The sequence below is a fragment of the Leguminivora glycinivorella genome, chromosome 14 (genome assembly GCF_023078275.1).
Source record: "Leguminivora glycinivorella isolate SPB_JAAS2020 chromosome 14, LegGlyc_1.1, whole genome shotgun sequence".
NCBI lineage: Eukaryota > Metazoa > Arthropoda > Insecta > Lepidoptera > Tortricidae > Leguminivora > Leguminivora glycinivorella.
In genome coordinates this window covers 9,159,240-9,187,088 of record NC_062984.1, presented here as the reverse complement: position 1 = coordinate 9,187,088, position 27,849 = coordinate 9,159,240, and the positions used below count along the sequence as shown (strand labels likewise).

At 37.7% G+C, this 27,849-nt stretch overlaps 4 protein-coding genes across 4 annotated transcripts in view; 2 read left to right on the top strand and 2 right to left on the bottom strand.

Moving 5' to 3' along the window:
- Nucleotides 1-27,849, top strand: part of LOC125233527 — a 170,007-nt gene that overhangs the window by 141,127 nt on the left and 1,031 nt on the right. The gene's annotated exons all lie outside the window — the stretch shown is intronic.
- Nucleotides 4,837-7,029, bottom strand: LOC125233462 (pupal cuticle protein 20-like). Its single transcript, XM_048139495.1, has 4 exons — nucleotides 6,965-7,029; nucleotides 6,342-6,547; nucleotides 5,138-5,383; nucleotides 4,837-5,025 (listed from the first exon to the last, which is right to left on the bottom strand). Exons 1-4 carry the CDS (start codon nucleotides 6,977-6,979, stop codon nucleotides 4,974-4,976), a joined length of 519 nt encoding a protein of 172 aa, XP_047995452.1. The 5' UTR covers nucleotides 6,980-7,029; the 3' UTR covers nucleotides 4,837-4,973.
- On the bottom strand, nucleotides 9,922-12,736 carry LOC125233461 (pupal cuticle protein 20-like). The gene is made up of 4 exons (XM_048139494.1): nucleotides 12,678-12,736; nucleotides 11,905-12,164; nucleotides 11,225-11,470; nucleotides 9,922-10,105 (listed from the first exon to the last, which is right to left on the bottom strand). Exons 1-4 carry the CDS (start codon nucleotides 12,687-12,689, stop codon nucleotides 10,042-10,044), a joined length of 582 nt encoding a protein of 193 aa, XP_047995451.1. The 5' UTR covers nucleotides 12,690-12,736; the 3' UTR covers nucleotides 9,922-10,041.
- LOC125233466 lies at nucleotides 25,390-27,761 on the top strand. Its single transcript, XM_048139502.1, has 3 exons — nucleotides 25,390-25,527; nucleotides 26,240-26,363; nucleotides 27,163-27,761. The coding sequence occupies exons 1-3, from the start codon at nucleotides 25,489-25,491 to the stop codon at nucleotides 27,408-27,410; spliced, it is 411 nt and encodes a 136-aa protein (XP_047995459.1). The 5' UTR covers nucleotides 25,390-25,488; the 3' UTR covers nucleotides 27,411-27,761.

The window sequence follows — 27,849 nt, the reverse complement described above, 5'->3', positions numbered from 1 at the left end:
CCTATATAATAAATAAGGTTCGATAAATAGTAAGCGATTTATTGCAAGATCCCAAAGCACCCTGACCGTGAACATCAAAAAATCGGGGAAAATCTATATCAAAATCAAATAAAAATCATATATATAATTCGTATACCTAATGACTGTAGGCATTTCTATTTAACACAGCTGTAATGTATGCTTAATTAATATTACTATTATTAAAAAAAAAAACATATTTCATACATATTGCAATATAACTCTTTCGTTCGATTTTTATAATATTAAAGTAAAACATGACATGGAGAATATGGAGACAGTAAATTTTTGGCTTCACTTTTTAACGTGTTAATTTTATAGAGCCAGGTTTCTGGGCTCTCTGGTGATTCTGTGTTTTAAACACATCTTTAGAATAAAAGTTTTACCTTATGTCAAAAAAGTATTTTATTTGAATAAAGGTATTTTGAAAATACCTATTTTGCATTTTGTATTTCAAATACCTTTTTGTGAAACTATTTTGTATTTTTATTTGAAATAGGTAAAAAACCAAAGTATTTGTATTTTGTATTTAAATACGTTGCACTACCTAATTTTTTAACATCTCTGAATATTTGACATTTTAACACATATACCTATAGCTAAGAATATGGGCCAAATTGTCAAAATTGAGGTTCAAAAGTTGTAAAGCCTGTGTCGAGAGATGGCAGTCTATGCAGTGTGTGATTACACATTTTACTTTGACAGTAACTCTCTATAATACTCGATCCTCTTTACTTATTTAGGTTGGTTGGAGGCGGGCTGATGTGGTTTATACTTAGCCGGTGGTCTAAGGGTACCTTAACACAGTCAATACAGCGAAGTTCCTAGTACTTTCGCACGGCAAACCAATAAGCAGTCTGTTTGTCGCATGAAAGTATTACCAGGCCCCCGTCACTCGCTGGCGGTCGCGCGTTAAAAGCGTAGGTATTTGTCGTTTGCGGAGAAGTGAAGTATCTGTTACGTTAGTAACTTATTATTGATCTGTGGTATTACGGCGACAGTTCTTTGAGTGTTTGTGGCGTTTAACATTGGCACTTACATTACCATATTGCTTTTACCTACTATCTTCTTATTTTGGGAAAGAAAAATAATATTAGAGTTATTAAGTTATTACTTATTATGGCGGTGAAAGTTATCGCAGTTAGCCCCCGGGCGCAGGTAGTCAAGAGGAGATAATTTTTAAGAAAAAAAAAACCGCCGCCTTTGGGGTTCTGGTGAAAGCTACTTGCGAATGTTGGATTACGTATTTCGGTTCTGACCATCACCAACAGTTCCACTGCACCAAATGTCACTATTCTGGACGTAAGTGCATGCTGTTATTATAAAAATACCAAAGTCACTATAAACGTGCCGTTCAGATTTGAGGAGTTCGGTTCTGACCATCATCAGCACTTCCACTGCACCAAATGTCACTGTTCTGGACGTAAGTGCATGCTGTTCTTATAAAAATACCAAAGTCACTATAAGCGTGCCGTTCAGATTTGAGGAGTTCCGTTCTGACCATCATCAGGAGTTCCACTGCACCAAATGTCACTGTTCTGGACGTAAGGGCATGCTGTTCTTATAAAAATACCAAAGTCACTATAAGCGTGCCGTTCAGATTTGAGGAGTTCCGTTCTGACCATCATCGGCACTTCAACTGCACCAAATGTCACTGTTCCATACGTAAATTAATGCTGTTCCTTTAAAAATACAAAAATCACCATATGTATGCCTTTCAGATTTGAAGAGTTCCCTCGATTTCTCCAGGATCCCATCATCAGAACTGGGTTCTGAGAAAAATGGGACCAATCTGTATGCATATACATTCAATAAAAAAAAATTTTTCAAAATCGGTCCAGTAACGACGGAGATATCGAGGAACAAACATTAAAAAAAAAACATACAGACGACTTGATAACCGTCCTTCTTGTCCTTCTTGAGAGATATGAGGCGACGGTTAAAAAATGCTAAGTTTTCGCTGAGGGATATTCAATATCTAGTCCTTTGCCTTTGTTTGTACAAGACTAAGACGAATTGGGTCATAAATTACCTATTTGTAGAGTAGATAGTGTCAGCAAAATGACATATTATCGGCGAGGCCATACATACAATTCTGAACAAAGCGAGGGAGGGATTCTGTCACAGAATCCTGAATCATATCGAAAGTTAACGCCCAAAGTCTAAATGATTTCGCTACCAAGTGGCACATTTAGTTTTTTGGAAACTATTGTATTTTATCTACCAGTACCTAATGCAAATAACTGAAATAACCTAACCACCAAATTAAAATTTTGAAAAAACCCCCCGACATAGTGGACCGATTTTCTTGAAACATGGCTAAGAAGACGACCGACGACGAAGACACCCCCAAACAAAAAAAAAACGGGGTGTTATAAGTTTGACGTGTGTGTCTGTATGTCTGTCTGTTTGTCTGTCTATCTGTCTGTCTGTCTGTGTGTATGTCTGTCCGTGGCATCGTAGCTCCCGAACGGATGAACTGATTTAGATTTAGTTTTTTTTTTAATTTAAAGCTGAGTTAGCCGGGAATGTTCTTAGCCATGTTTCATGAAAATCGGTCCACTATGTCGCGGTCGGGGGTTTTTTCAAAATTTTAATTTTGTGGTTAGGTTATTAAACAAATGGTTCAAAAGTTAGAGGGGAGGGGGGGCACACTTCTTTCCTTTAGGAGCGATTATTTTCGAAAATTATTAATATTATCAAAAAACAATTTTAGTAAACCCCCATTCATTTTTAAATACCCATCCAACAATATATCACACGTTGATGGGGTTGGAATGAAAAAAAATCAGTCCCCACTTTACATGTAGGGGGGACCATAAAAAAACATTTTTTTCCACTTTTTATTTTACCACTTTGTACCAAATTTCAGCTTTCTAGTGCTAACGGTCACTGAGATTATCTGCGGACGGACGGACGGACGGACAGACATGGTGAAACTATAAGGGTTCCTAGTTGACTACGGAACCCTAAAAAGTGGGGTGGACAACTTTGAAAAAAAATGGCCCAGCTCCCGAACGGGTGAACCGATTTAGATTTAGTTTTTTTTTGTTTGAAACCTGAGTTACTCGGGAGTGTTCTTAGCCATGTTTCATGAAAATCGGTCCACTATGTCGCGGTCTGGGTTTTTTTAAAAATTTTAATTGCGTTGGGGGTTTAAAAGCGCCCGAAGTTTCTTCTACGTTTTCCTAACACGAAAGCAAAATAAACTCTTGAATAGAATGTGGTAGATTGTAGGCATATTTTTCATTAATTGATTTTTTATCTATCAAGTGCCTAAACAGATGCGAAAAATGCTCCTACACAAGTATGCGCAACATTGCCTTTTAACCTTTACTATTCTCATTAGAATCTGTTCTGATTAGAAAAGTTCGTTTTTAACTAGCGCCTTGACTTATCCGTCAGTTAGAACTTTTATTAAAAAAGTACTTTTTATACGGAAATTCATTTAGAGCTGACGCTTTGCCCTAGCGCTACTTATTTAGGTATTTTTCTCATTTGACATAATTAGTTTGACCACGCTAAGTTTCGTGCCAATTGTTACGCGTTAATGAAGGAAGTTATAAGCTGGGTGGTAGAGTAAACTTGATATGAGTGGTGTCTCCTAAATAAACAATAACATTGCTCATAGGTAAATACAATACAGTGTCACGTGGGTGACGTGGGTATTGTTAATCAATAATAAAGTTATAAATGTTATAATGTCACATGTATTAGGTACGTTTATGAAGTTTTAACTGGATATTTATTATGTAGGTAGATAGTGTCATATGGAACCAAAATTCATATCTTACGGTGAAGCTGACAGTGGATTCAGAACAAAGCGAAGAATTCTATACCTAATAGAATAGACACATGCTGTTTTTCTGGCAGGCGTTAAGTGTCACTTTCGAGCCATAAATCTATGTCAAAAGTGACACTTAACGCTATCTACAAGTATAATCGAAAGCTACAAGACATTTTTTTTGGCGCCATCTATGTATGGTGTAGTGTATGAGCGTCCTTAGGCGATCGCATTTTAATGTGTAGGATGGTATGATCTTCTTATACTTATTCTATGATAAGGTATATCGCACGATAGGCTACGAAACTAGGTTTGTAATAAGTTTGCCAACCGGATAACTAGTGTTTACGGGAATTCCAAGAAGGAATACCGGAGTGCAGCTCAACATGAAAGTTGCAGCAAACTATTACAGAAGTTGGACCGTGTGGTGCTGGCCCGGTGCCGGTGCATTGAATAACTTAGTTCCGGCTACGGCTTCTCATGCAGCTGTTGGGGAAGGTGACTTCGTAAACCTTATTCGATAATCTATGGTTTTGCCTGTGTTTGATCAGGGCAAAACACGTCGGGTACTGCACTCGAATCGTAAACTAACATGTGTATTTTAGGTATGTGTTTTCTTTTTGCAACGTAATTTTGTTATGTGATTGTTTAGAAGGCCAGAATCTATGTGGAAATAGAAGAATCCCTTATACTAAGGACCATATAATACGGGACAGACAAAGCCCATACAAAAAAGCGTACCCCTGAAATGTATGGGCCTTGTAGGCTTAAAACTAGATGGAGCTGTCTTGCAGCCTGGAAGTGGCCAAAATCATATTTTTCCGAAATATTTTTGCGTTTTTTTTATTTTTTATAAGAACAAATGATATGATTTTTATTTTAATATATCATAGTGGGGATATCATGATATCACGTCATTACACAGTTTGAATAAAATAAATTTGTGCCCCGCATGAAAAACCCTTCAATCTTACCCCACCTATACCTTACCTATTTAGTTAAGAATTGGAGGTGAAAAGGAAATAAAGTCGTAGTCATGCAGAAACACTTTTTTATTGCTTATTTAAAAAAAGGATAATAATTATAAATTAAAAAATTTGCAAAGCATCGTAGTCGCATTGTTTGTAGTCATAAATAAATAAATACATATTTTAGATATAATATGTTTATGTTAGTAGTGATAACCATTATTGTTGTATCTTCCGCTGTCGTAGGACCCCTCCCTGAAAAGAAAGGAAGGATCAGATTTACTCCTTTGTCCGGGTCGAGGTAAATTAAGGGAACCAAGGAAATCCAACTCCCAAATTCGGGCCTGTTAGTAAGTAGACTACTCACGATGAAGGATTCTGCCTGTTGAACTGAAGGGACTTAAGGATGGCCTCCGGGATGGGCGGCGGGGTGGGCAGATGAGAGCCCACGGGGTGGAAGCCGTTCTCATCAGCCGTGTACGTCAGTGACACCTGCTGGCCGTCGGGCGCGGTGTAGGAGAACGCCCCGTCGGCCGTCACCGCGGGGCCCTCGGGGCCTTGCGCGCGGGGGGACCCGTTCTCGTGGGCCCTGATGCCGTTGCCGGTCTCGTAGCTGGAAAGAACTTGGTGGATGATTCATAGATCTCAAATATGGGAATTGATTTAGGTATATTATTCTAGCCAAATTTTTACCTACGATTTTTAGACGCAAAGCCCAAAGGGGCAAAAAAAGAGAGAGGTATCAGTCATATCAGTGTCATTATAAAATAATCTTAAATGATCTTCCTTAATTGTAAGTCACCAAAGATTTTTCTAATCGTTTCTCTAAGCTGTAATGTCCAAAATGAAGTGAATTTCAGAAGTCCTGAGACGAACAATTTATGTAATTTCTCTTGGCACCGTAACTGAACCTCTTACGCCAATAATACGGTTAAGTACTGAAGTAAATTTGTACGTACCGCTGGAGGAAACTCTTGGCAGTCTGAGTAAGTAAGTACAAAAAGTTGCATTACGTACCAGTAGTACTTTAAAGGTTACCTTTGAACGAGCAGATGTTTGAAAACTGTAAAACTTAGTTACTTTATTGCATAATGTAGAAACGGTGGACAATTCCAAAGAAGTCTGGCATAGGAGCCTTGTTTTTAATATTAAACATAAAGTTTTAGTTTTCATGACATCGGAATCAAATTTGGTACAGCCTAATAGTTATTTCATCATATCAAGAAGCCGTGTACCAAAATTAATTCTTTTTATCCATTATGCATCCATCCTCTTGTAGGTATTTGTAAGTAGATTAAACTTGATTTTTTAAACATTTTGAATTAATATTGTACTTTAATATTTCGTAGCAAAATGTTTTGATAAGTTGTGTTGTGTCCAGCAAGGTTTATGCCGGTTCCACATTTGGCATAACCTACTTAAGAGTTTCATTTCAATCTTCTTGGATCTCTGGATAGATCCGGCGTAGCTTTGCTATATACTTATATGTATTAATGCAGTATGCTGGCAGTATGCTCGTAAACTTATTGTTAATCTGATGCTTGAAAAAAGTTCTTAAACACGATATTCACCTGTATCTGTAGTTTCCATCTCCGTTATTCACGTTCTCATAGCTCAGAATGGGGATGTGCGCGCCGCGGCTGAAGCCACCGTTATTGCCGTTGTAGCCCCCATTGTTACCGTTGTAGCCCCCATTGAAGCCCCCGCTGTAGCCCCCGAACTGGGATCGGAAGTGCTCGGCCGAAGCTACAGCTAAGAGAGCGAGAGACACTACAACCTGTAAGAAGAAAAGAACATTTACGAACTTTAAAAAATATGTACTTGAAATAATTTTATTGGTAAGAATATATTCATTTCACTACCAATTGTCATGGGTTATTGAACGCTTTGTGACGCCAAGTGCGAACTGGATTACTTAAATGTTTTTTGTTCTACAATTATTTGTTGCTATGCAGAAGGTTGACTGAATTGAATCTGTAGGGTGGACCGGGCTCCTTACTCCTGATTCATTCCGATTTTTTTTGACCTTGTGTAACTTAATCCGCATAGATGTTGCTACCAGCTGATTGCTATGAGTTATTTTGTAGGAGCTGTTACAGTAAATACTGAAATTCAGACAACCTTGAGCTTTGAGGACAAAGTTCAAGCTGAAGAAATATGATATAAACACCTATTATTAATATAAAACACTTACCTTTAGAGAGCACATTTTTGCAGATTATAAAATTTGCTAATTTCCAGGAAGATATCCGTGTGAAATGTGATGACAGAATGATGACTCCGAAGCTGTGCAAGTTTTTATATGGATGTTCCCCGTCTTTTCGAAAGAGTCACCTTGCACTTCTGAGTTGTGAACAGCGCCGCCTTTGCCCCCCGCTGACTGCCGATTGTTCTGCTATGATAAGGTGTTCACGAATTGTACGATTAGCGAAACCCTGAACTTATTTTACACCTAGTCTAGCGCGGTGCGTGCCGTCATGGTTGTCCCGTAGGTATTGATGATTATCTAACTATGTAAAAGTACTGTCAAAATGAAAATTTAATTCCGAAGGGAATGTAATAACTCGAAAATGGCGTCACACTGTTTGCTTACAGTTCATTGAAAGTCCTCAGCTACCTTATGTTTTAATGACATTTTCCATCATTTTTGGGTCTTTCGTTTGAATTACCTAACAGTCTGATATAGAGCATAACACCTTTTTTTTCTTTCGGAGTCAATATTTCCAGCTGAAAACGAAAAATGTTTTTAAAAAGCGATATTATATGTATTTATATTGAAATCGACATAGGTAAGTACCTAGTGTTAGCCACAGACGAAGAGACGGACAGACGGAAGAACTGACAGACAAACATAGTGAAAATCTTAAGTGTAAAAACTTATAAACGAAATAAAAAATGGTTTAAGTACTTCAACTGTACGTAGCTTAAGTTACCCTGTGGCATAATTGTATTGTTGTAGCTTTATTACCAGTTGAATGAAAGCTTAGAAATTGTTAGTTAGCTTTAATGTGTAGAGGTTTTGTTGTGTTAGAGCTTTCAAAGGTTTCATAATCTCTAACGCTTAAAATGAAAATTCTTATTTATAAACTCTTAACTTAATTACTTTAAACTACTTAATACAAAACCTTTGTGCAAGTCAACTTAAAAAAAAAGCGGATTTCAAAAGTATATATATTTTACTTTTACCGTCACTCTCCACGATGACTACCTACCGACGACTTCGCAAATATACAAGATTCAGCGCATTCTCCAATTTTGAGAAGCAAGATGTCATTAAGAACATGCAGTCTGTGTAAGATTAGGATGTATTTCGCAATATTTTCAACAGTTGACGATCGCTTCACTCATTGTTTGAGTTACTCCCAGAGGTTTATTATCAATATCAACTCATCAAATACCATAGAAGTTGATCCTAAAGGTTTAGCAATAAATGTACGAAGAACAATATCGAGGACGGGAACTTTCTTTGAGAATTCTTTCTTTCTGCAATTATCAGCTATGTGCAATGTGCATCTGAATGGAATGGTCGAATGTTGAATGGATGGACTGGTCGTTGATTATTAAGGAAGTTTGGTTTGCAGTCCGATTTGAACTTTGAAATATGTCAAAAAATACATGTTCACATCATTTTTGCGGTGACGTATCTGGACCATATTGTACCTAAAGATTTTTTTTCACATAGGTGAAGTTTACATTACTTACTTTCATACTAATATCTAAGCGCACGGTAGTGTGCAGGCCAAGTTCCAGAACCGTTTCGACCCACTTTTGACCCTCTGTAGCTCAGTGCCTATATTGCAAGTACAGAGGTAAAATTATACTTACGTGATCATATACTAGTACTAAAGCAGTATGCAAAATTTCATAGATATAGCTCCAGTAGATCCCGAAATATGACCCTGTGAAAACAGCTAATTTTGGCACTGCCTCACTCACTCACTGACCGGTCGGTAATCAAAACTATTCAAAACCTTTCGGCCACTTCCACTTGTCCTAGCGTTATAAAATTTAGCACACAGGTGGTGTTTTATATGTAAATTAAGAAATATAAGAAATTGGTCAAGCGTGAGTTGCCTAGATTTTTTTAAATTGAAATTTAGAAGTTTTAAGAAAATTATAATTTTGGATATTTTTAACGAAGTACCTCTACATATTTTCACAAATATACCATATTTTAAGTTGCATGGGTCTAAACTTGGCATTGGATTGGATTTCAACCCTTTTTGGGGAACAATTAGCCGATAGGAACTTGGCCCCCTTTTTAACAGGTATGTTTTTGGTGGGATATTATACATATATACTCAAGTTCGAATGAGGCCTTTATTTGATTAAATCAAGCCCCTTAATTTTCACTTGTTGGTTATGTTCTCTTAGTCTGTGGCCAAAGAACAACATGTCTATTAGTTTAATGGTAAGCTGTACTAATTTACTTTGTAGTCCTTAGTTATCTAAGGGTTATCGAATTTTCTTCAAATGTTGACGCAGCTTACCATTAACGGCATTAACTAACGCAATGATTAGGTTCATCATCTACATGATACAGTCAGATACTTTAAACACCTTACATGTTTGTCAAATGCTCATTTTAATAAAGTTTAAGAGACTATAAATGTATAGTAGCGTACGCAAGTATGAATATGCACGATATAGCACGAGGAGTTCGAAAAATTTTAACCACATACCTACTTCTGTTATGAGGTCAAAAGAAGAAAGAAAATGTTACATGAGTTAAGTAAATTTCGACAAAAAATATTTTGTTTTTCTTTGGGATTGGGCTTTTGTCAAATAAAAGATACTTTATCTCAAACATAATTTATTCCTAGGTATACTTATTTACATCATAAACTTAAAGTAACGCATTAGTGGTATGTCGTGGTATCACAGTCGGTGAGGTGAGAACAGTTAGCGTCGAGTGAGATCAGTAGTGGTAGCCGCCCTTGCCGCTGTTACCGCTGGTGTTGTACTATTGTCAAAAAAGAAAAAATACTTTATACTCAAACATAATTTATTTCTCCTGCATATTTACATCGCGAACCTAAAGTAACGCCTTAGCGTTATGTCGTGGTATCATAGTCGGCGAGGTAAGTTAGCGTCGAGTTAGATCAGTAACCGTTGCCTGGGGTTGTACTTTTGTCAAAAAATAAAAGATACTTTATACTCAAACATAATTTATTCCTTCTGCATATTTACATCATAAACCTAAAGTAACGCGTTAGTGGTATGTCGTGGTATCACAGTCGGTGAGATGAGAACAGTTAGCGTCAAGTGAGATCAGTAGTGGTAGCCGCCGGCGCCGCCGTGCCCGCCGTTGCCGTTGGGGTTGTACTGCCCCTCGCTGGAAAAGATAAAAAGAAAATTAGATTGAAGAAAAGATGAAGTGGGGCACAGTCGGGCAGTGAAAAAAGCCACTCCCTTGCATGGTCTTCCCGGTTGTAACAATGCGCTCAGATTTTTAAAGTAAGTAGCATTAATATTAGGTATCGTGTATTTTTTATTTCCGATAAATTCAGCCCACTAGATTAATATTAAATTTTTTTTGCTCGAGAGCACAAAAACGGTTCACATTTATCACGTAGGAAGATATTTAAGTATTATTTTCTCAGTCGCCATTTGCGTTAAAAATAGAACCTACTAAGAGAAATTAACTTATGGAAGCTTACTGTCGTGAAATGCAGACACACATGGAAAGCACTGCAATGTGCATAGCCCCGATGTAGTACTAAGTGCAACCTTATGACATGTTTATTTTCGGACTATATTTTTCTGTGATTATTTTATGTAGGGTGTATTGGGGTAATTTCGAAAGTCGTCTAATTTCTAAAGTAAAGTCACATCAAAATCACCATTATTTCCATCATATCAAGATTCCCCTTTCGAAATCACCCGAGCATTTCTGTGCTTCGAAATTACCCCAATGCACCCTAATGCATATTTTCACACATAACTTTTTATCTACTATAGGTATGATCCTCTTCTACATACAGGGTGCGTAGCCGAATGGCGCAAACGCTCACGAAACGGAACGCTAGTAGATATCTATCTCTATCGCTCTTGCGTATTGGCGCGACAGAGCCAGACTACCTTTCGCGGCGTTTCGTTTTCGTTTCGCATGTTAATACTTTTGCATGTTAAATTGTATCTTGTTATTTAATGCATGTTAATTATAAGATGTAATGTTTTGAAAAGAAGTGGCCCGCCGAGTTTCTTGCCGGTCCCATAGTGGGTACCCCCCTCCCAACTGAGGGGGGACTGAAATCTTCTCGAGGCTGAGGCGTAGGGTTAGAGCCGGCGTAGCTTTATTTGACGTTAATAATATGCGCATTGTAATATGCCTACTTGAAAAATAAATATTTCATTTTCATTTCATTAAATATTTCATTTTCATTTTCGCGTCGGAGAAATGCCATTCGGCTACGGGGCCAGAATTCTTACCAAATTATGACAAATGACTTACGAAGAAGGATTGCGCCTGTTGAATTCAATAGACTTGAGGATCGCCTCCGGAATGGGGGGCGGGGTGGGGATGTGCGCGCCCACGGGGTGAAATCCGTTCTGGTCAGCCGTGTAGGAGATGGAGATGACCTGGCCGTCGGGGGCCGTGTAGGAGAAGCCCCCGTCGGCGGTCACCGCGGGGCCTTCGGGGCCTGGCGCGCGGGGAGCCCCGCTTTCGTGCGCTTTGATGCCGTTGCCGGTCTCGTAGCTGAAGAAAATTGAATAAAGATTTATTTTTACCAGCCCATCAGGATAGTACCCAGAGCCATGAAATAAATCACTAAATAATGTACTTGTACTAAATAATGTACTAACTTTTAGTAAGTACCTAAATGGTAAAAAAAATCACATATTAGACCATAAATAGGTACTGTAATTATTCGCAAGAGTGGGCCAGACTGAAGCTCTGTCTAGTCCACATATTTATTTATGTTTTTTTTGTATGAAGTTTAGAGTGATAGTCAAACAAAATTGGTAATAAAAATGCATAGGCATTTGAGGTGCCTATGCATTTTTATTACCAAGTTTAGGTACTGAAATAAGAGTGAATCGCTATGTTTATAAGCATAGGTAATCCTTGTTAATATTTTCACTATTTTTGTCGAAATATTTATAAACGCAAAAATTCAGCGTAGCTCTTACCTGTAACGATAGCTGCCATCTCCATTGTTCACATTCTCGAATTTGGTAATAGGGATGTTAGCTCCTCCATGAGATCCGCCGAACGACCCACTGGATCCGAACGAACCGCCACTGGATCCGAAGGACCCACCACTGGATCCGAACGACCCACTACTGGATCCGAAGGACCCGCCAGAGCTACCGACGTGAGGGGGGAGGTATTGCTGCTCCAAGCGCCCGCAGCAGGCCACGGCCAGCAACGCCGCGAAAGACAGTTTGAACTGAAAAATAAAAGTAATTAAAATAACTGGAAATGTTGGAGTGAATAATGAATTTCCTAATAAAGAAATTATACAGAATTACATTTGACAGACACGATTAGCCCATATATGTATGTAAGTATGTACCTAGTTTAGAAAACAATGCAATGCAACAAGAAGTACCTTCGTAGTTAAAAGTTGTTAGTCATCGTAGGGCCTATGTAAATATCCTGCGGAAAACTACACGAAACGTTATCATTTCCAATTTTCCATTGATTATAAAGGTGTTTTGTTTATGGCATGTTGGATAGGCCTCTGAGTATGATCATGGTTATTATGATTACATTTTTCATTTTGTAGGATCATCAGGGACTTAGCTATTGTATGAAGTTCAAAACAAAATCGTATCTTGCTATTTCTAAACGTACAGTTAGTCAACAGTTAATTGAAAATTCTCCAATAGGTACTTTTTTGTTTTTTGCCCTGGATATGTGACCTATTTTCTTCGAATTCAGGGATAACAAAGGAACTCACCAGAGCAGTCATAATTAGAGCAGTGCAATTAGGTGTTAAGCTATTCCGATGTTCAGCTGTTTACTGAATACTGCAGAGATGTACCTCGTTTTATATTGCTCGCTTGCCCTTTCTCGTTGCTTCACCTTGTGCGTGCTCGATATCGCTGCATCCGAACGCCCGGAGCTTTTCGGGCTCGACTGAAGTAGAAACCCGTTAAGGATAGGAATCCTTTTCGGGGAAATAGCGCTTTGGCTGTGAGAATAGATTTGGATTGGATACAATAGTTAATTTAGGGTACCTATCCCTTTTGTTCATTATACTTAAGTAAGTTTTAAAATGATTAGGTAGAATTAACGTAACATTGTGCGCTTGATGAAAAGAGATACCGAAGTGTTTAAAAATAGGTACTAAATACATTTACGTTAAAATAAATCTAACGATAATTTATAAATGCAATTCGTTATGTCGGGGACTTAAAAGTAAACAGTTCTGTATCCACTATATTTATAAATAAGATAAACCTCTTATTTACTTTACTGTTAAAACCATGATTAATCATTTCGTTTCATTAGTTAAAATAGATTCAATGTATAAGTACCTACCTATGCATAGAAACGAATTGGGATGCGATACATAAACTATGGTACCTTTATTAAAACCAATAAAATAAAGTTAGTTGTGTGACATAATTACTATAATTAGATGGTTAAGACTAGTGTCTATACAATGTGTAAAGTAAATGTCATTTGATGTTTGCCAGTCGCTTTTTGGTGAAGGAAGACATCGTGAGGAAATCGGACTAATTCCCAATAAGACCTAGTTACCCTTCGGGTTAGAAGGTCAGATGGCAGTCGCTTTTGTAAAGCTAGCCTACGCCAAATACTGGGATTAGTTGTTAAAGCGGACCCCAGGTTGCCATTATCCGTGGCAAATGCCGGGTTAATGCAAGGAGAATGATGCCAATGTGTATACGTAAATAGTTTAAAAAATAGGTATATAGGTATTAGGTACCTATATCTAGGTAGATTCTAGCCCATAGTAAGTATTAGCCCCCCGTTTGTAGCATTCGAAGGTGATCGAACGGGCAAGCAAAGTTCTTACATTCGGCTTTGCACAGTTGGCTAGGGGCGAGTCTCGGCATTTTGATGATTTTAAGCTGTGAACTCTAAGAGGAATGTCCGACAATAACTATCAAAATAAAATTTAAGCATTGATTCAGAAAATATAGACGTCAATTTTAAGTTAATTTGTTCCCATATACATGAAATTAGGAAAACGTGTAGTTCAGGCTCGATCATCGGAGTTATGAAGCTAAAAGGCCCAAAAGCTAATTGTGAGGGTTTTGCTTTGGTATCTACGATATTAGTAAATTGTTTAGCAAAAAAGTAAACGTGGCCATAGTGGTCGTAGGCATTGTAGGTGGACTGTTATCTGGTGATTGTGATGAGTACCTATTACGCAGAAGACTGAATGTTTAGGACGTATTAAGTACACAATCGCCGTTCCAACTTTTATGATTAGTACAATGATGCAGTTAGTCAAATCGCTTGCCGACTACCGTTAAACGATAATTCGTGTAATGTTATATCGTTATCGTTATATCGTTAAACGGTGGAAGTTTATCTCGCATCCGCAATCGCTACATTCGAATTACGTCAGTGTTAATTTCCATGCTTCTCTCGCTGAAAACTTTCCTCGTTTGTTTGTTTGTAAGCTGCCGCCAAAGGCTAGCAAACGCAAAGGAGTTTTTTGTTCAGTCGTCATCATATTCAGCCCTTTATTATCTACTGCTGGTACTGAACATATAGGCCTCTCTTCTAGTACGCCACATGTCCCGGATCTGAGCTAATCTCACCCAGATGAGAATGATTCACTATTGATTGACTAAGGCACTGGGACAATACAAACGCGAGTTAACTATGAGCTATCGGCTATAAAAACGAACAAAAGACAGTCGCTTCCGTGTAAATAAAAGACAGAGCGAGCGATTTGTAGCTTATAGCTCGGCTACGAACTATAATTCTCCAGCGTTATCATCGCGTCTCTTTTATTTGTACACTTATCTTGTGAAAGAGGCTTAAATCATCATCATTATCCCAGCACATTCCCTATTTGGGGTCGGCCCTCCTGATACATGATCGCCATTTTGCGCAATCTTTAGTCATTGCTGGCGTGAGGCCCAGCTTCGTCATATCCTTGGAGATGGTTCTAGTCCAGTCGGTTGGCGGGCGACCTCTGCCTCTCGTGCCCTCTTCTATATCCATCACCAAAGAGTATTATTAGTATATTGATTTAGACTAACACGATTTGCACTCATAATTTTAGAACAAAACGGGACTTAATCGCGTAAACACTTACATTTATATTTGGCCCGACGTTTCACACGTTGTCACACGTTCAGGGGGTTCTTAGAAAGAATGGGTACAGATTACACAGTAGACAGCCTAGACGAAAGCCGAGGGGGAAGCATCCAGATGTTCCAAGGCGACCAGCTTTTATGCCCTACGTCAGAGGTGTGACGGACAAGGTCGGGACGGTACTAGGGAAGTATTCTATACGTACCGTGTACTTACCGATGTCCAAAGTGTCAGTGCAACTTAGGTCAGCAAAGGATGTTATCCCGTATCAGACACCAGGTGTGTACGAGATAGATTGCAGCTGTGGTAGTTCCTATATTGGAGAAACCAAACGCACAATAGCGGTAAGGGTCAAGGAGCATATCGCGGCTGTCAAAAACCGCCAAATTAATAAGTCTGCGGTAGCTGAACATCTGCTACAGTCGGGACCAAACCACTGGATCGAGCTCCATAGTCCCAAAATTCTATCAACGGAACGTCTGTTGTACAGCAGGAAAGTACGTGAAGCGATTGAAATTAGGAAGCATCGAAATTTCAACCAAAATGAGGGACAGGGAATTTCTTGTTCGTGGAATCCAGTGATTAGCAAATGTAAGCGTGATAAAACACCGAGGGACACACCGGCTGATGTCGTGAGTGTTGTGTGTAGGCAAAGTGACAACCCTAGCGCAAAAGTGAATAATCAAGAACAAGTGCGGGTAGTTCGAGAAACTCGCGCGGCTAGAAGATGTTGATGCAATTCCTCGCCAGTCTACCCGTGACCACGAACATAATGTGATGTTCGAAACGTCGGGCCAAATATAAATGTAAGTGTTTACGCGATTAAGTCCCGTTTTGTTCTAAAATTATGAGTATTATTAGTATATAGAGATCCATCACTCGTCTCGTCAGGTGGTTCTCGTCTCGGCGCATTACATGACCATACCAGCGTAATCGGGCTTCCTGCATTTTATGATGTATATCTGCGACTTTAAAAGTTCCTCTGAAAGAGGCTTAAAAAAATTACTAAATAATTTTCGTATGCATTAGTCGCCTAACTTACCAGTAAACTTAAGTAAACCTTACAGAGTTGCCTTAAAAGCGCCGGCATCAGTACAACTCCTTAAGTGGAGAATTTACTTCAACGGCTAATTTAGGGAAACTTTTGAAAGCTTCGTAGCGATAAAATATCTTCAGAATCAACATGTGGCATGTAGTTACAAACTACATACTACAGCGCACCTAAAATACCTAACTATTGTTTGTATACTTACTTACATAACAATGTAGGTATACTTACTTGCGATCCAAAAATATTTAAAATTTGTCATTTTATTCATAACTTATTTATACCTACCTATTTAAATGATGCGTGTGTGCATCCTTTTGAATAATTCTATTTTTTTTCAACTCCCGACGCAAAAACGACGGGGTGTTATAAGTTTGACGTGTCTGTCTGTCTGTTTGTCTATATGTCTGCGTGTGTGTGTCTGTCTGTGGCATGGTAGCTCCCGAACGGATGAACCGATTAAGATTTAGTTTTTTTTGTCTGAAAGCTGAGTTAGCCGGGAGTGTTCTTAGCCATTATTCATGAAAATCGGTCAACTATGTCGCAGTCGGGGGTTTTTTCAAAATTTTAATTTTGTGGTTATAACTCCCGACGAAAAAAAAGAACGAGTGTTATAAGTTTGACGTGTCTGTCTGTTTTTAAATAGATTAATGCAAGAGGAGCCACATGCAAAAGTAGTGTTATCTCATCTCAATGATAGGCATTTCCGAATGTTCGCACTCGGGCCGCTTGCAAAATACTTTTATTGTTTACAAAATTGATTCTTATTATCAAGGCCGCCCGTTTACGGGCAGATTCTCTTTAGTTCGATAAAATATTGGGCTATAGAGCATCGATGAACCATATCTTGTTATCGAAAACTGCCAAAATTATGTTGCGTGAACAATTTTCGGTTTGAGTTAAAGTTTGATGGTGTGAGTACAGTCAGCATCCAAAGTATCGACCCAACTATACTCGTCAAGAGTAAGTTAAGCAATTTCCACGTTATTCTCTTACAAATTAGCTTGACGATACATAAATTGAAAAATAGAACAGTTCGATCGTGAAAAATACCAAACTCATAATCTCTGGAGTTGCAAGCATCCACAGGCTACGGTGATATAAGCTAGAGTTGCGTGATGGTACCTAGTTATATCTCTCTTATTCACTAAAAAATATCAGTGCCCAGTAAAGGAAGGTTGAAGTACCTTCATCATTATAACGTAGGTAATCTAGCCTAAGGAAATTCGAAACTGTTTTTCACACAATTTTCCTTTCAAATCTGTATTATAATCAAATGACCCTCTTTAAACCAAACCCATGAAAGTAAAGGAAGCAAAACCCCCCTTTAGCGAAATAACGAAGTATAATGTGATCAATATCATACATACTAATGACTTCTTGTAGTTGGCCACAGGACTAGCCAAAGAGACAATTGACAACGTTTCAAAAATTTCAATGTCCCTAAATCGAAAACCATTTCGAGATAAGTATACGCTTGTAGATCTCATAAATATTTTATTTTTATTTTTTTCCGTATTAATTAATAATAGTTTAAAGGGGAAGTGACGTCAAATAGCTGATTTAGAGCTGCCACTATAACAAAAAAATCTTCCAGTTGGGATGTCACTTGAGTTTGACAGTGACACTTATCACAGTTCGTAGCAAAGATATTAAAAAATTCATGGCTTAGTCTATGGTTCGTAGTCATTCACTATTGGTTGACAGTGACACTTGACAGTCAGACATACCGGACTGTTTGAGCTGACTGTTAAAACTTTTTTTTTAGAAATGATTTTGTTGTTTTCTTAGGTGTATGAAACAACACATGTGACGTCACGAAGCTGTGTCTTGACGTTTGTAACTTACGCTCTTTCTGCTCGAAGTAGTAATAAGAAGGGATTTTCTCATTAAAATAGCAGTTTTTGGAAAAATAAAAAAAAACGTGTATCTTTTAGTATTGAGTTCTTTCAAACCAAACAATAAAAAGTAGTACTCAAAAATATGAAATGTTGTCATTGACGCTACCTGGCAATCCAAACGCAGCCTGGCTCTGTCGCGCAACTACAGAAGAGCGATGGGGAGAACTGGCCCCGTAGCCGAATGGTATTTCTACGACGCGAAACGAAAATGAAACGCCGCGAAAGGTAGTCTGGCTCTGTCGCGCCAATATGCAAGAGCGATAGAGATAGATATCTACGAGCGTTTCGTTTCGTGAGCGTTTTTGCATTCGGCTACGCACGCTGGCTACGACACGCTTACGAAGCGCAAGCGATTGTTAGGTTGGCTAGGTACCCCGATGTTGATTTTTTGCGCACCATTCACATCGCCATCCGCCTTACACCGTAATACTATTGACCTCGATCCCTTGAACTCGCTGATACATATTTTATAAGGATTACGATCGCATATGTGTTACAATTACATCCTTACTTTTACCATTCTTGTTCTGCCAAAAATATATAAGTATAAAGAATAATTGTAATTATTTTTATATTAAAGGAAAAAATGGAAAAATTTACGGTTCCGGCGGGACTTGAACCCGCACCATTTTTGCAATCCGTGCAATGCTCTTACCAATTGAGCTACGGAAGCCACGCCGGACCTCGCAAATCTTTCCATGCCTTTCCTTTTTGTACACACGTCTTGGGGTGACGTCTAGCGCCATCTACCGACAGACTATTACATCTTGTAACGGCACTGGAGTCTCAAGTTATATTGAGAATTCACCAGTAACAATGTGCTAACCCATACTAAATTAATTTTTATTAAGCAGAAACGTCTGCTAACGATTCTAAACATTTTTATATTAAAGGAAAAAATGGAAAAATTTACGCTTCCGGCGGGACTTGAACCCGCACCATTTTTGCAATCCGTGCAATGCTCTTACCAATTGAGCTACGGAAGCCACGCCGGACCTCGCAAATCTTTCCATGCCTTTCCTTTTTGTACACACGTCTTGGGGTGACGTCTAGCGCCATCTACCGACAGACTATTACATCTTGTAACGGCACTGGAGTCTCAAGTTATATTGAGAATTCACCAGTAACAATGTGCTAACCCATACTAAATTAATTTTTATTAAGCAGAAACGTCTGCTAACGATTCTAAACATTTTTATATTAAAGGAAAAAATGGAAATGGTGTGTACAAAAAGGAAAGGCATGGAAAGATTTGCGAGGTCCGGCGTGGCTTCCGTAGCTCAATTGGTAAGAGCATTGCACGGATTGCAAAAACGGTGCGGGTTCAAGTCCCGCCGGAAGCGTAAATTTTTCCATTTTTTCCTTTAATATAAAAATGTTTAGAATCGTTAGCAGACGTTTCTGCTTAATAAAAATTAATTTAATAATTGTAATTTTTAAAGACTAGCTATTTACTACTCATAATAAGTTAGAAGTTTGCTTAGTTTATACAACGTGTTTCCGGTATCACTCAAAACCTCAGACACCCTAACTGATTTTTAATTTTTTAAACTCATCTAAAATATTCATCTTTTAATCTGATGGTTACTTTTTTTTTTAAATTTAATTTTTAATTTTCTGTACAGCTCTACTTGACTTTTAGCTCTACACTCAATAAAATAATTGCTAACTACCATCATAAACCATTAAACTATTTATTTGTGTACGTTACTGCAAGGACATAAGGTTAATAGACAGCTAAGATGTCACTGTAAAACACTAAAGCTTTGTCACAGTAAACTTCAAATTGGACAGGTAATCGCAGTAAGCAAATTTAAACCCAATATTCAAAATGACAAGGTTGTAATTAGGTACGAGTTCAATTTGTTATGACTTATGATAAACATTAAGATGAAATTGACAAACAACGTCAAACTCGTAGCGGAAAAAATAATCGTCCAAATAACCAGCCAGTATTAATACCCCCAAATACTGAAAAAGGTAAACAACCTCTAGCAATGCGATATACACAATGTTGTATTACGAATACAATAGAATAGGCACATAAAAAATAACTAATAATACTAATTTAAATAAAAATATTACCCCCATCAAGATATAGCTCAATCGATTCTACTCTCGATTCTGAACAAACGGTTTTCAGGTTTTTAGTGTTAAGTGAAACACGGCGTATAATTCATTCATTTATTCCTTTATAAAACATACTTTTATATGTCAACATTTTTTTTACATCAATACAATATTAAATACAATTATTATTCTTAATTATTTGTTGTTGTTAAGTTTTTACAGTCGGTACTTATAAATTATATACTTAATGCAAACGTGCAATTGTTTTCGTAATATAATATCTTATGTTCTAGCTAGACCTGGGGGATCGATGTTTGAATCTCGAACGCACGATTTGCCGTTCGAATGTCTGTGGAAAACGCCGGAATGCTATTTTTGAAAAAGGACAGCTAGTAATTTTAAAACTAGTGGCAATGACCACTCGTTTTCGATTCTGTTAGTAGAATTTGACGACCGGTCTGGCCTAGCGGGTAGTGATCCTGCCTGCTAAGCCGCGGTCCCGGGTTCGAATCCCGGTAAGGGCATTTATTTGTGTGATGAGCACAGATATTTGTTCCTGAGTCATGGATGTTTTCTATGTATATAAGTAGGTATTTGTGTATTAAATATATCGCTGTCTGAGTACAGTCAGCAGCAGAAGTTCCTTAACGGGCAAGGTGTTCACAATGATCCTAACACGCTCTTATTGTCTTAAAAATAAGATCGTGTCAAGTTCATTTTGAACACCTTGCCCGCTACGGTACTTCTGCTGCTGACTGTACCCACAACACAAGCCTTCTTGAGCTTACCATGGTACTCAGTCGATCTGTGTAAGAATGTCCTATAATATTTATTTATTTATTTATTTAAATCGCTAGCAGTGGAAATATTATTGAACGAATTTTACGAAATCGAATGGTCGAGATTAAAAAATCGGCCCCCATATCATAAACTTTTACTCGTAACCTCACCGTCTGTCTCTAATTTTGAACCTTCCTAATTGACTGAATCTGAACTGGGTCGGTCCAAGCTGACTCTGCATGTTATTTACAATGATAAAGTGAGGAAATGACATCGTTATTATTATTTTTTTACAAAAATAGGACCTTCATAAATGGTTACCATTTTTTTCGGGTTTGTGCAAAAAGTTAGCTTAGACGCACTATACCTAAATTCTTATTTATTAAAGTCAATGAAAACATAGTGAGCAAACATACAAATGAAACATATCTATCAATTAGATAACTGTTCAAAAAGTATTATTAAGCAACATACTTCGCGATCACGAATAAATAGGTACTAGGTAAGTGTTACTAAAAGCTTTCATTACACATACACCACAGAACGTTACCCAAAAAGTCTGTCTAATACCTATTCCTATCCAGATTGAACTAGTTTCAAATGATTGCTCGATTCAATTCCAAGACAGCGATGATTGCATTGTGAGTACAATGAGAGGCTGAGGTATTGAGTTGTCTTTCCATTTCTATTACGGACGGGAGCTTATTTTCCGTAAGGTGGAATTATGTTTCGATTCTATGTTTAGACGCAGATTAAATTGAATGGATATTAGAGGTATATGTTTATTGTTTTGGAACTTAACTGAGCCAACGTTGCACCTTGTATCAAAATGATAAACAAAAAATCATGACCGTTGAAGTAAGGTGCAACGGCGCAATTTCAACTGGGAGGCAATTTTTTTTTTAATATTGATTAATTTAATCCTCAATTTATTTACAACTATTAATATAACAATGAATATAAATATACAGGAGGCAATTTCAACTAATCAAAATATTTTTCATGTTTTACATTATCAACTATGTAGTTCCATATGTGGGCATTGAACACGCATGCCATATGTGGCCATTGGACACATTGCCCATATTTATTCTACATGTTTCATTGAAATTACATGCACATATATGTATGTAAGATGGCCTAATCTGTCTACAAAATAATTTAAAAATAGACCTTCCATTATTCCTACGTCGTTTTTCAGAAGATTTTCGTCAAAGAATGTAAATAAGCTGTGGAAATAGATTTTCCTTAGCGACACTCATAAAATTTGTGGGCAAATTTGATTGTCTCGGATGTCCCTTGGCCCTCAGTGGGAAAGCCAGGGGAGTAGGCAACCGTCCTTTCCAGCTTTACTGATTTACATGACAACTTCGACTCCCGGGAGGTTTTTTTTTAGCTGGAATTAAATTATGGCTTTCTCAAGAGATTGTTGTGGCTGGAAAGAACGCGATGGCTGATAAATAGCTATTTTATTGCCAATAAAAGTATTTCAATAGATTATTTACGTAAACTTTACACTGAAAACAGAAAAAAGAATCTATCCTTAATGCATGGGATTTCTATGTTTGTATAATCTATACATATTGTCCCCATCCATTATTCCCGCGATTCGGGATTGGGGATTGAGACATTCTCTGCCAGTTTACATTGTTTTTAAACACGATAAACAACTCAGCATGTATAACTAACGAAAAGGACGGTCACTGTCATTATCACACTAATATGGAAAAGAGAAAGAGACAAAGCGTTTCGTTGTCGTAACGTAAGCGATCGTCACCTTGGCTAGACCGGGTGAGTGTATTTAAGTATGTACCTAACAATTTATTAGTGCATTGTAGTACCTATTGAGATTAAATAGTTAGATGAATTTTATAGACTTGCTACTTAACTGAAGCGACGTAGTGGTAGCTAATATTGTCAAATGTTTTAAATACGAAGAGACAGTTTAATACAAGTATTTAGATATTAACGTAGTTTCATGCATAATAAGTTCATCGCATAAAGTTACGACTTACGACAGTCATGATATGATATGACTGACCTACAAGTCGGCAAGATTATGTAAAAATTAGTCATTTTGGCCTAACATTTTCGTCTTCATTGTCCTTGTAGATAAACTTAATTTCGCCCTCATCTGAAGTAAATTCAGTAAAAAAATGTTAAACATTCCATCAACAAATTTCATTGTCGCGGAATCCTCATCGGTGTCGTTGCTAAAACGAATCTGTGGGCCGAATGAAAAATTAAAAATGTAATATCTCATCTCGGTGACTTCAGTTGGAATTGTTTAAAAAATGAGCTATTGTTGGTACTCGGTATTCGTTGCTGTTAAAAAGAATAGAGAGATTTCGTGTCTATATATTCCTTAATCATTTTCTATGTTGATCTAGCGTTCTTGTCTTTTTAGCTACCTTACTAGGGATGTTACGAATATTTGCATTCGCATTCGCATATGCGAAAGATTCGCATTCTTTTAAACATTTGCATTGACATTCGCATTCGCTTCAAACGATGCGAATTTTTTGCGAATGCGAATGTGTGCAAGTCGCAGCTTGTTCCTCGCCCGCGCCGACCGCTCCAATTGCTACTTGTCGACTGTCGACTCGCGCATGCGCAGATAGGTCAAATTCGTACGGCGTGAAGTTCGTTCTCGGCATTTTGACCAATAGTAAGCATTTTAAATTTTTTACCTAGCGGGTTGTTGGTGATTGGCAGCAATCACCCATTTATTTTGGTTTTTTATGAAATTCAGCGATATTCGCATTCGCACATTCGCATTCTGAATATTCGCATTCGCATTCGCATTCGCGAATGTGACACATGCGACATTCGTGACATCCCTATACCTCACCCACTAGGATGTTGATTTAAACATTAAACATATTGATTTTTCTAATAGAAGTTTAATAATGGACGTAGACGTTCTACTGTACCTACTTTTTGTTGGTACCTTACTATGTACTTTCGTTATACATAAGTAACTAATAATATCGACAGTTCTACAATCAGTAGGACTTTTTTTATAAGACTAAAACTGCTGGGTCGCGTGGACAACTCTGCATGTACTTGTGGAGCTGATCCTGGCAGGCAAGTATGGTCGCGCGATAAATGATAAAACATCTGGCCGTCCCTATCGCGCTACTTGTAAGTGCGATAGGGACGGCCAGATGTTTTATCACTTATCGCGCGACCATGCTTATATGTTTTCATGTAACTTATATGACCGCATTATGTTGTTGAAACATCTGTCAGATTTAAAAGTTCCGTTTCCCGCTTCTATTTCTTCTCTACTACTCATTTCTGTTTGTACTTAAGTAAAATTAACTTAATAACAGAAGCCAAACATAATTAATAGGTATAATAATATGTTCCGCTGAAAGGCCAAACTCCAATTGAAGAACCCTTGAACGAGCAAATCGTTCAATTACAGATGATCGATTGAGATGTTGCTCAACCAAATCTATTGAAAAAGAAATAAGACCAGCATCCTTATTCACCGCACGCCTTGAACTTTCGTGTATCTCGGAATTTCCGAGCAGTTTTAGGTCGATGGCTCTCACTTAATAATAGCAATCCGTGCCCTGCCCTGATCCGACTGCTACCTAGAGCTACCTACTCATTGATGGATGCCTTCATAACTTAGAAACGAGCCTCAATACGGAATTAGGTTAAAATTTATTTTCCTTTAAGTTACAATTACACAATAGGTACCTCCTAGAGGTACCTGCGTTTTTACTGATTATATTTTAATCAATTCGCAATTTTCATTTCATTATTACGAGTAAGGGTTACAACTAGAACCCAAGACGATACCGTTTTTAAGACTTATTTTTCATGGATGTAGAGAGAGTATGATGTGAGAAAGGAGAAGAGTCACAGAATGTATATGTAGTATATCCCTAATTAACACTTTAACAGTAGCTTAACGTTACTGTCTGCAACATACATGTGACACATGTATGTGAATAAAATATCATGTAAGCAATAATTTACTATATAAGGTATGTTTAGTTTTACTTGTGCTCTCTTCTGTATTGATTATTGACAATACAACACACATCATCCATAATGACCAGTTTTACTTAACCTCCATTCAACCCTCCAACTTCATCATATCTCATATAGAGCCAAACATTAATGGTTTATGGTTTACGAATTTATTTCTCCAAAAAGAATATAACATTCACTTAACTTATAGAAATACAAAACAGTCTTACTAAAGTATTATTTACAAAGTGTATGAATACAAAATTTATATAAACAAAACATGCAATAAAATCATATTTAAATATGTGGGTACAGCGTTCGCCGGTATTAGCTGATAAGTGACCAATTAAAACCAACCAAAATTAAAACGACTATATTATATATTTTTTCCGAACAAACCGAACCAACTTGGAACAGACCAAGAACAGACTCTGGTAAAGAACATACCTACTTGTACAAAGTTACAAACCTACTTAGTCCTTAATAAAATTATTGTGTGTTTATTCTATGGTACTTTATGCTTTATGATCATTTTATGATGTTCCCGTCTTGTGTCACATTTGTCACTACGGTAAAATGACATGTTTGGATTTTATGTAAATTTATCAATGATATCTGTAAATAATTTACAAGTAATAGTTACCTGAAGCTCGCCTACTCGGTCAGTTTTATCACAACCTAATACAATGTTTATGCCCAGTATTTGCATCAAATTAATTGAACTTGTAAGTATAATTCCAAGCATACGCTAGTAATTATAACTATAATTTCCCAAGGTAGAATTTCATAATTTATTAAACCTATAAATAGTTAACCATTTCATACCTACTGCTTATTTTCAAAATTGAAGTGAAATGTGTTAGATAGACAAAATATCAGGGCCCTCAAGATCTGCCAGTCATAAACGCTGATGGATGCTGTGTACTAATCAAAAACGTAATGAATACATCCAGTGACACCGTGTGTTGACGGATTAAAAATTTCAGCACCCCTTTTCCACCCTAGGGTGTTGTAGAAGTCAACAGTGGGATATATCTGGGTTTAATTGAAGTGTGAGCGATGGCCTGAACTGCATTTTAATATGACAAAACTTCAGGAATTTCAGAGGGCCAGATTTAAACCGAAAATGATGCATTGTTATTATATTGCTAGCCGTATACACATTATTTTAAATTGAAGGACCGGCTACTACTAAGGTTTTAAATTGAAGGAACGGATAATCCTTCTGCGGGACGCACTTTACCCACCACTGGCTTAGGGCCGGTTGCATCAAACCGTCTGTCACCGTTAAAGCGTTCGTTAAATTTTATTGTATGGGAAATTCCATACACATCTGCTGCGTTACGATGATGTGTCTTTCAAATGTGGTTGATGCAACTGGCCCTTAGAAGGATAAAATCCCTGAATCTGTGTCCCAACTGCTATTTCTTTCAACAGGCGATAGCGTCGGCCTGCCTTCTACTACAACAGTACAGTTATGACCTGACAGACGTGTCCACACTCATCCTGTGTTCTGGCACATACCTGGGCTTCATACTGGTGCTTACAGGAGAAATTATTGGTGAGGCATAATCGTTTCACATGTTTTTTATTATTAGTTTAAAAGATCCAATAGAGTATTTAGCTTTCGACCCCTCTCAATTACCCTGAAAGTTAAAATGTTGCTTTTTGAGATATCACACGTTCACAATTCAGAGAGCTATACTCGTACACAAAAGAAAAAGTCGCATTTATATACAAACAGATAATAAAAATTAACAATGTCACATGGTAAAGTAATAGTGATAGCCCGAAAGATGCAAGGCATGCAAGCACTCAAATTTATTACCCTTGCTAAAAGTTTTCGCAATAAAATTTCGGACCTGTCCCTAGCCTTTCAAACACGCAATCCCAGACATACTTTGTCAAAGCACTTGGTACCCATTTACTACTGGGTACTAAACTATACTAATAGGTAAGTAATAGGTACCTACAAAGTGTATGGGCAAACACTGGGCCATTACCGTCCTTCTGCTGCGTATGGATGGATAATTACCGTTCAAATAAGCGTTAGCTGATATCGTGGTCCTATTTCTAGTGCAAGACTGCTTAATGATGTAGACAGGTTTAAGGTTAGCTGGAAGAGACCCCTTAAGGGATAAGTTCGCCTTTATACCTCTTTTCCTGTAAATTGTATATGAACCTTGCTTATGAACAATAAACAAATTGCTTCTACTAAAAGAAATGAGTTCAGAAAATAGACTAAAACTTTTCACGCGGCAAACGGCTTGCATAGAATACCTAAATTATGGTGCAGTAACTAACGCCTGATGTAATCGAGTCGCAATGTCGCAAGTAGTAACAAAGCGTTGATGTTTTAGGGGAGATGGTATTCGCGCCGCTGGACGTCATCCAAGACGTGTACTTTAGCGTGCTGGGGATGGCGATGTCCGCCACGTGCGCTTGGACACTGTACTCGGCGCGCACGGACGCCGAGCGCAACCCGCGCGCCGACGACACGCTCGTGTCCTACACCGTGGCGCTCAACGCCGTCAACGTTCTCATTATGTTCTGTGATACGAGGGTATCCACCATATCAGCGGAGGGGCGGTGTCAAGAGTCCCAGTAACCAGACTATTCTGTTCTAAGCTCAATAAACGCGCAACAAAGATACGCTGCGCTCGAAGCATTCAGTGCATTCAGACTATACAGAGCTTGAAAAAGTATTTCGAAGTTCGAAGCTGATGTTAAAGTTAAGGGGCGTTTTATGCATGAGGAAAATGCATCGCTTCAGATACGGACTGTATTTGTGTTATTGATGTGAAAACCATTCAAGTCGTGGATAAGTACACGCGCTGACACTGTTTGTATAAATGCGACTTTGTGGATTTTGTAATGTGATATGTATTTTTGAGTTGAAATATGAAGCGTATTAGAAAGTTATCTGTTACACTACATTTGCACCTCTGTTGAACCCTGATTAAACACATTATTTTATGAGGCTGTGTTTTCTTAATCTACTTGCTTAGATCTAAAATTACAAATTTTATGAATACTATAGAAACAAT

Coding starts and splice junctions, on each gene's coding strand:
- LOC125233462 (XM_048139495.1), bottom strand. Junction 5,384..6,341: donor GATGGAAACTACAGATACAG/GTGAATATCGTG, acceptor AGTTCTTTCCAG/CTACGAGACCGGCAACGGCA. Junction 5,026..5,137: donor AACAGGCAGAATCCTTCATC/GTGAGTAGTCTA, acceptor CTTTCTTTTCAG/GGAGGGGTCCTACGACAGCG.
- LOC125233466 (XM_048139502.1), top strand. CDS start 25,489: ATGTTTATGCCCAGTATTTGCATCAAATTAATTGAACTT. Junction 25,528..26,239: donor GCATCAAATTAATTGAACTT/GTAAGTATAATT, acceptor TTCTTTCAACAG/GCGATAGCGTCGGCCTGCCT. Junction 26,364..27,162: donor GCTTACAGGAGAAATTATTG/GTGAGGCATAAT, acceptor TTGATGTTTTAG/GGGAGATGGTATTCGCGCCG.
- LOC125233461 (XM_048139494.1), bottom strand. Junction 11,471..11,904: donor GATGGCAGCTATCGTTACAG/GTAAGAGCTACG, acceptor AATTTTCTTCAG/CTACGAGACCGGCAACGGCA. Junction 10,106..11,224: donor AACAGGCGCAATCCTTCTTC/GTAAGTCATTTG, acceptor TATCTTTTCCAG/CGAGGGGCAGTACAACCCCA.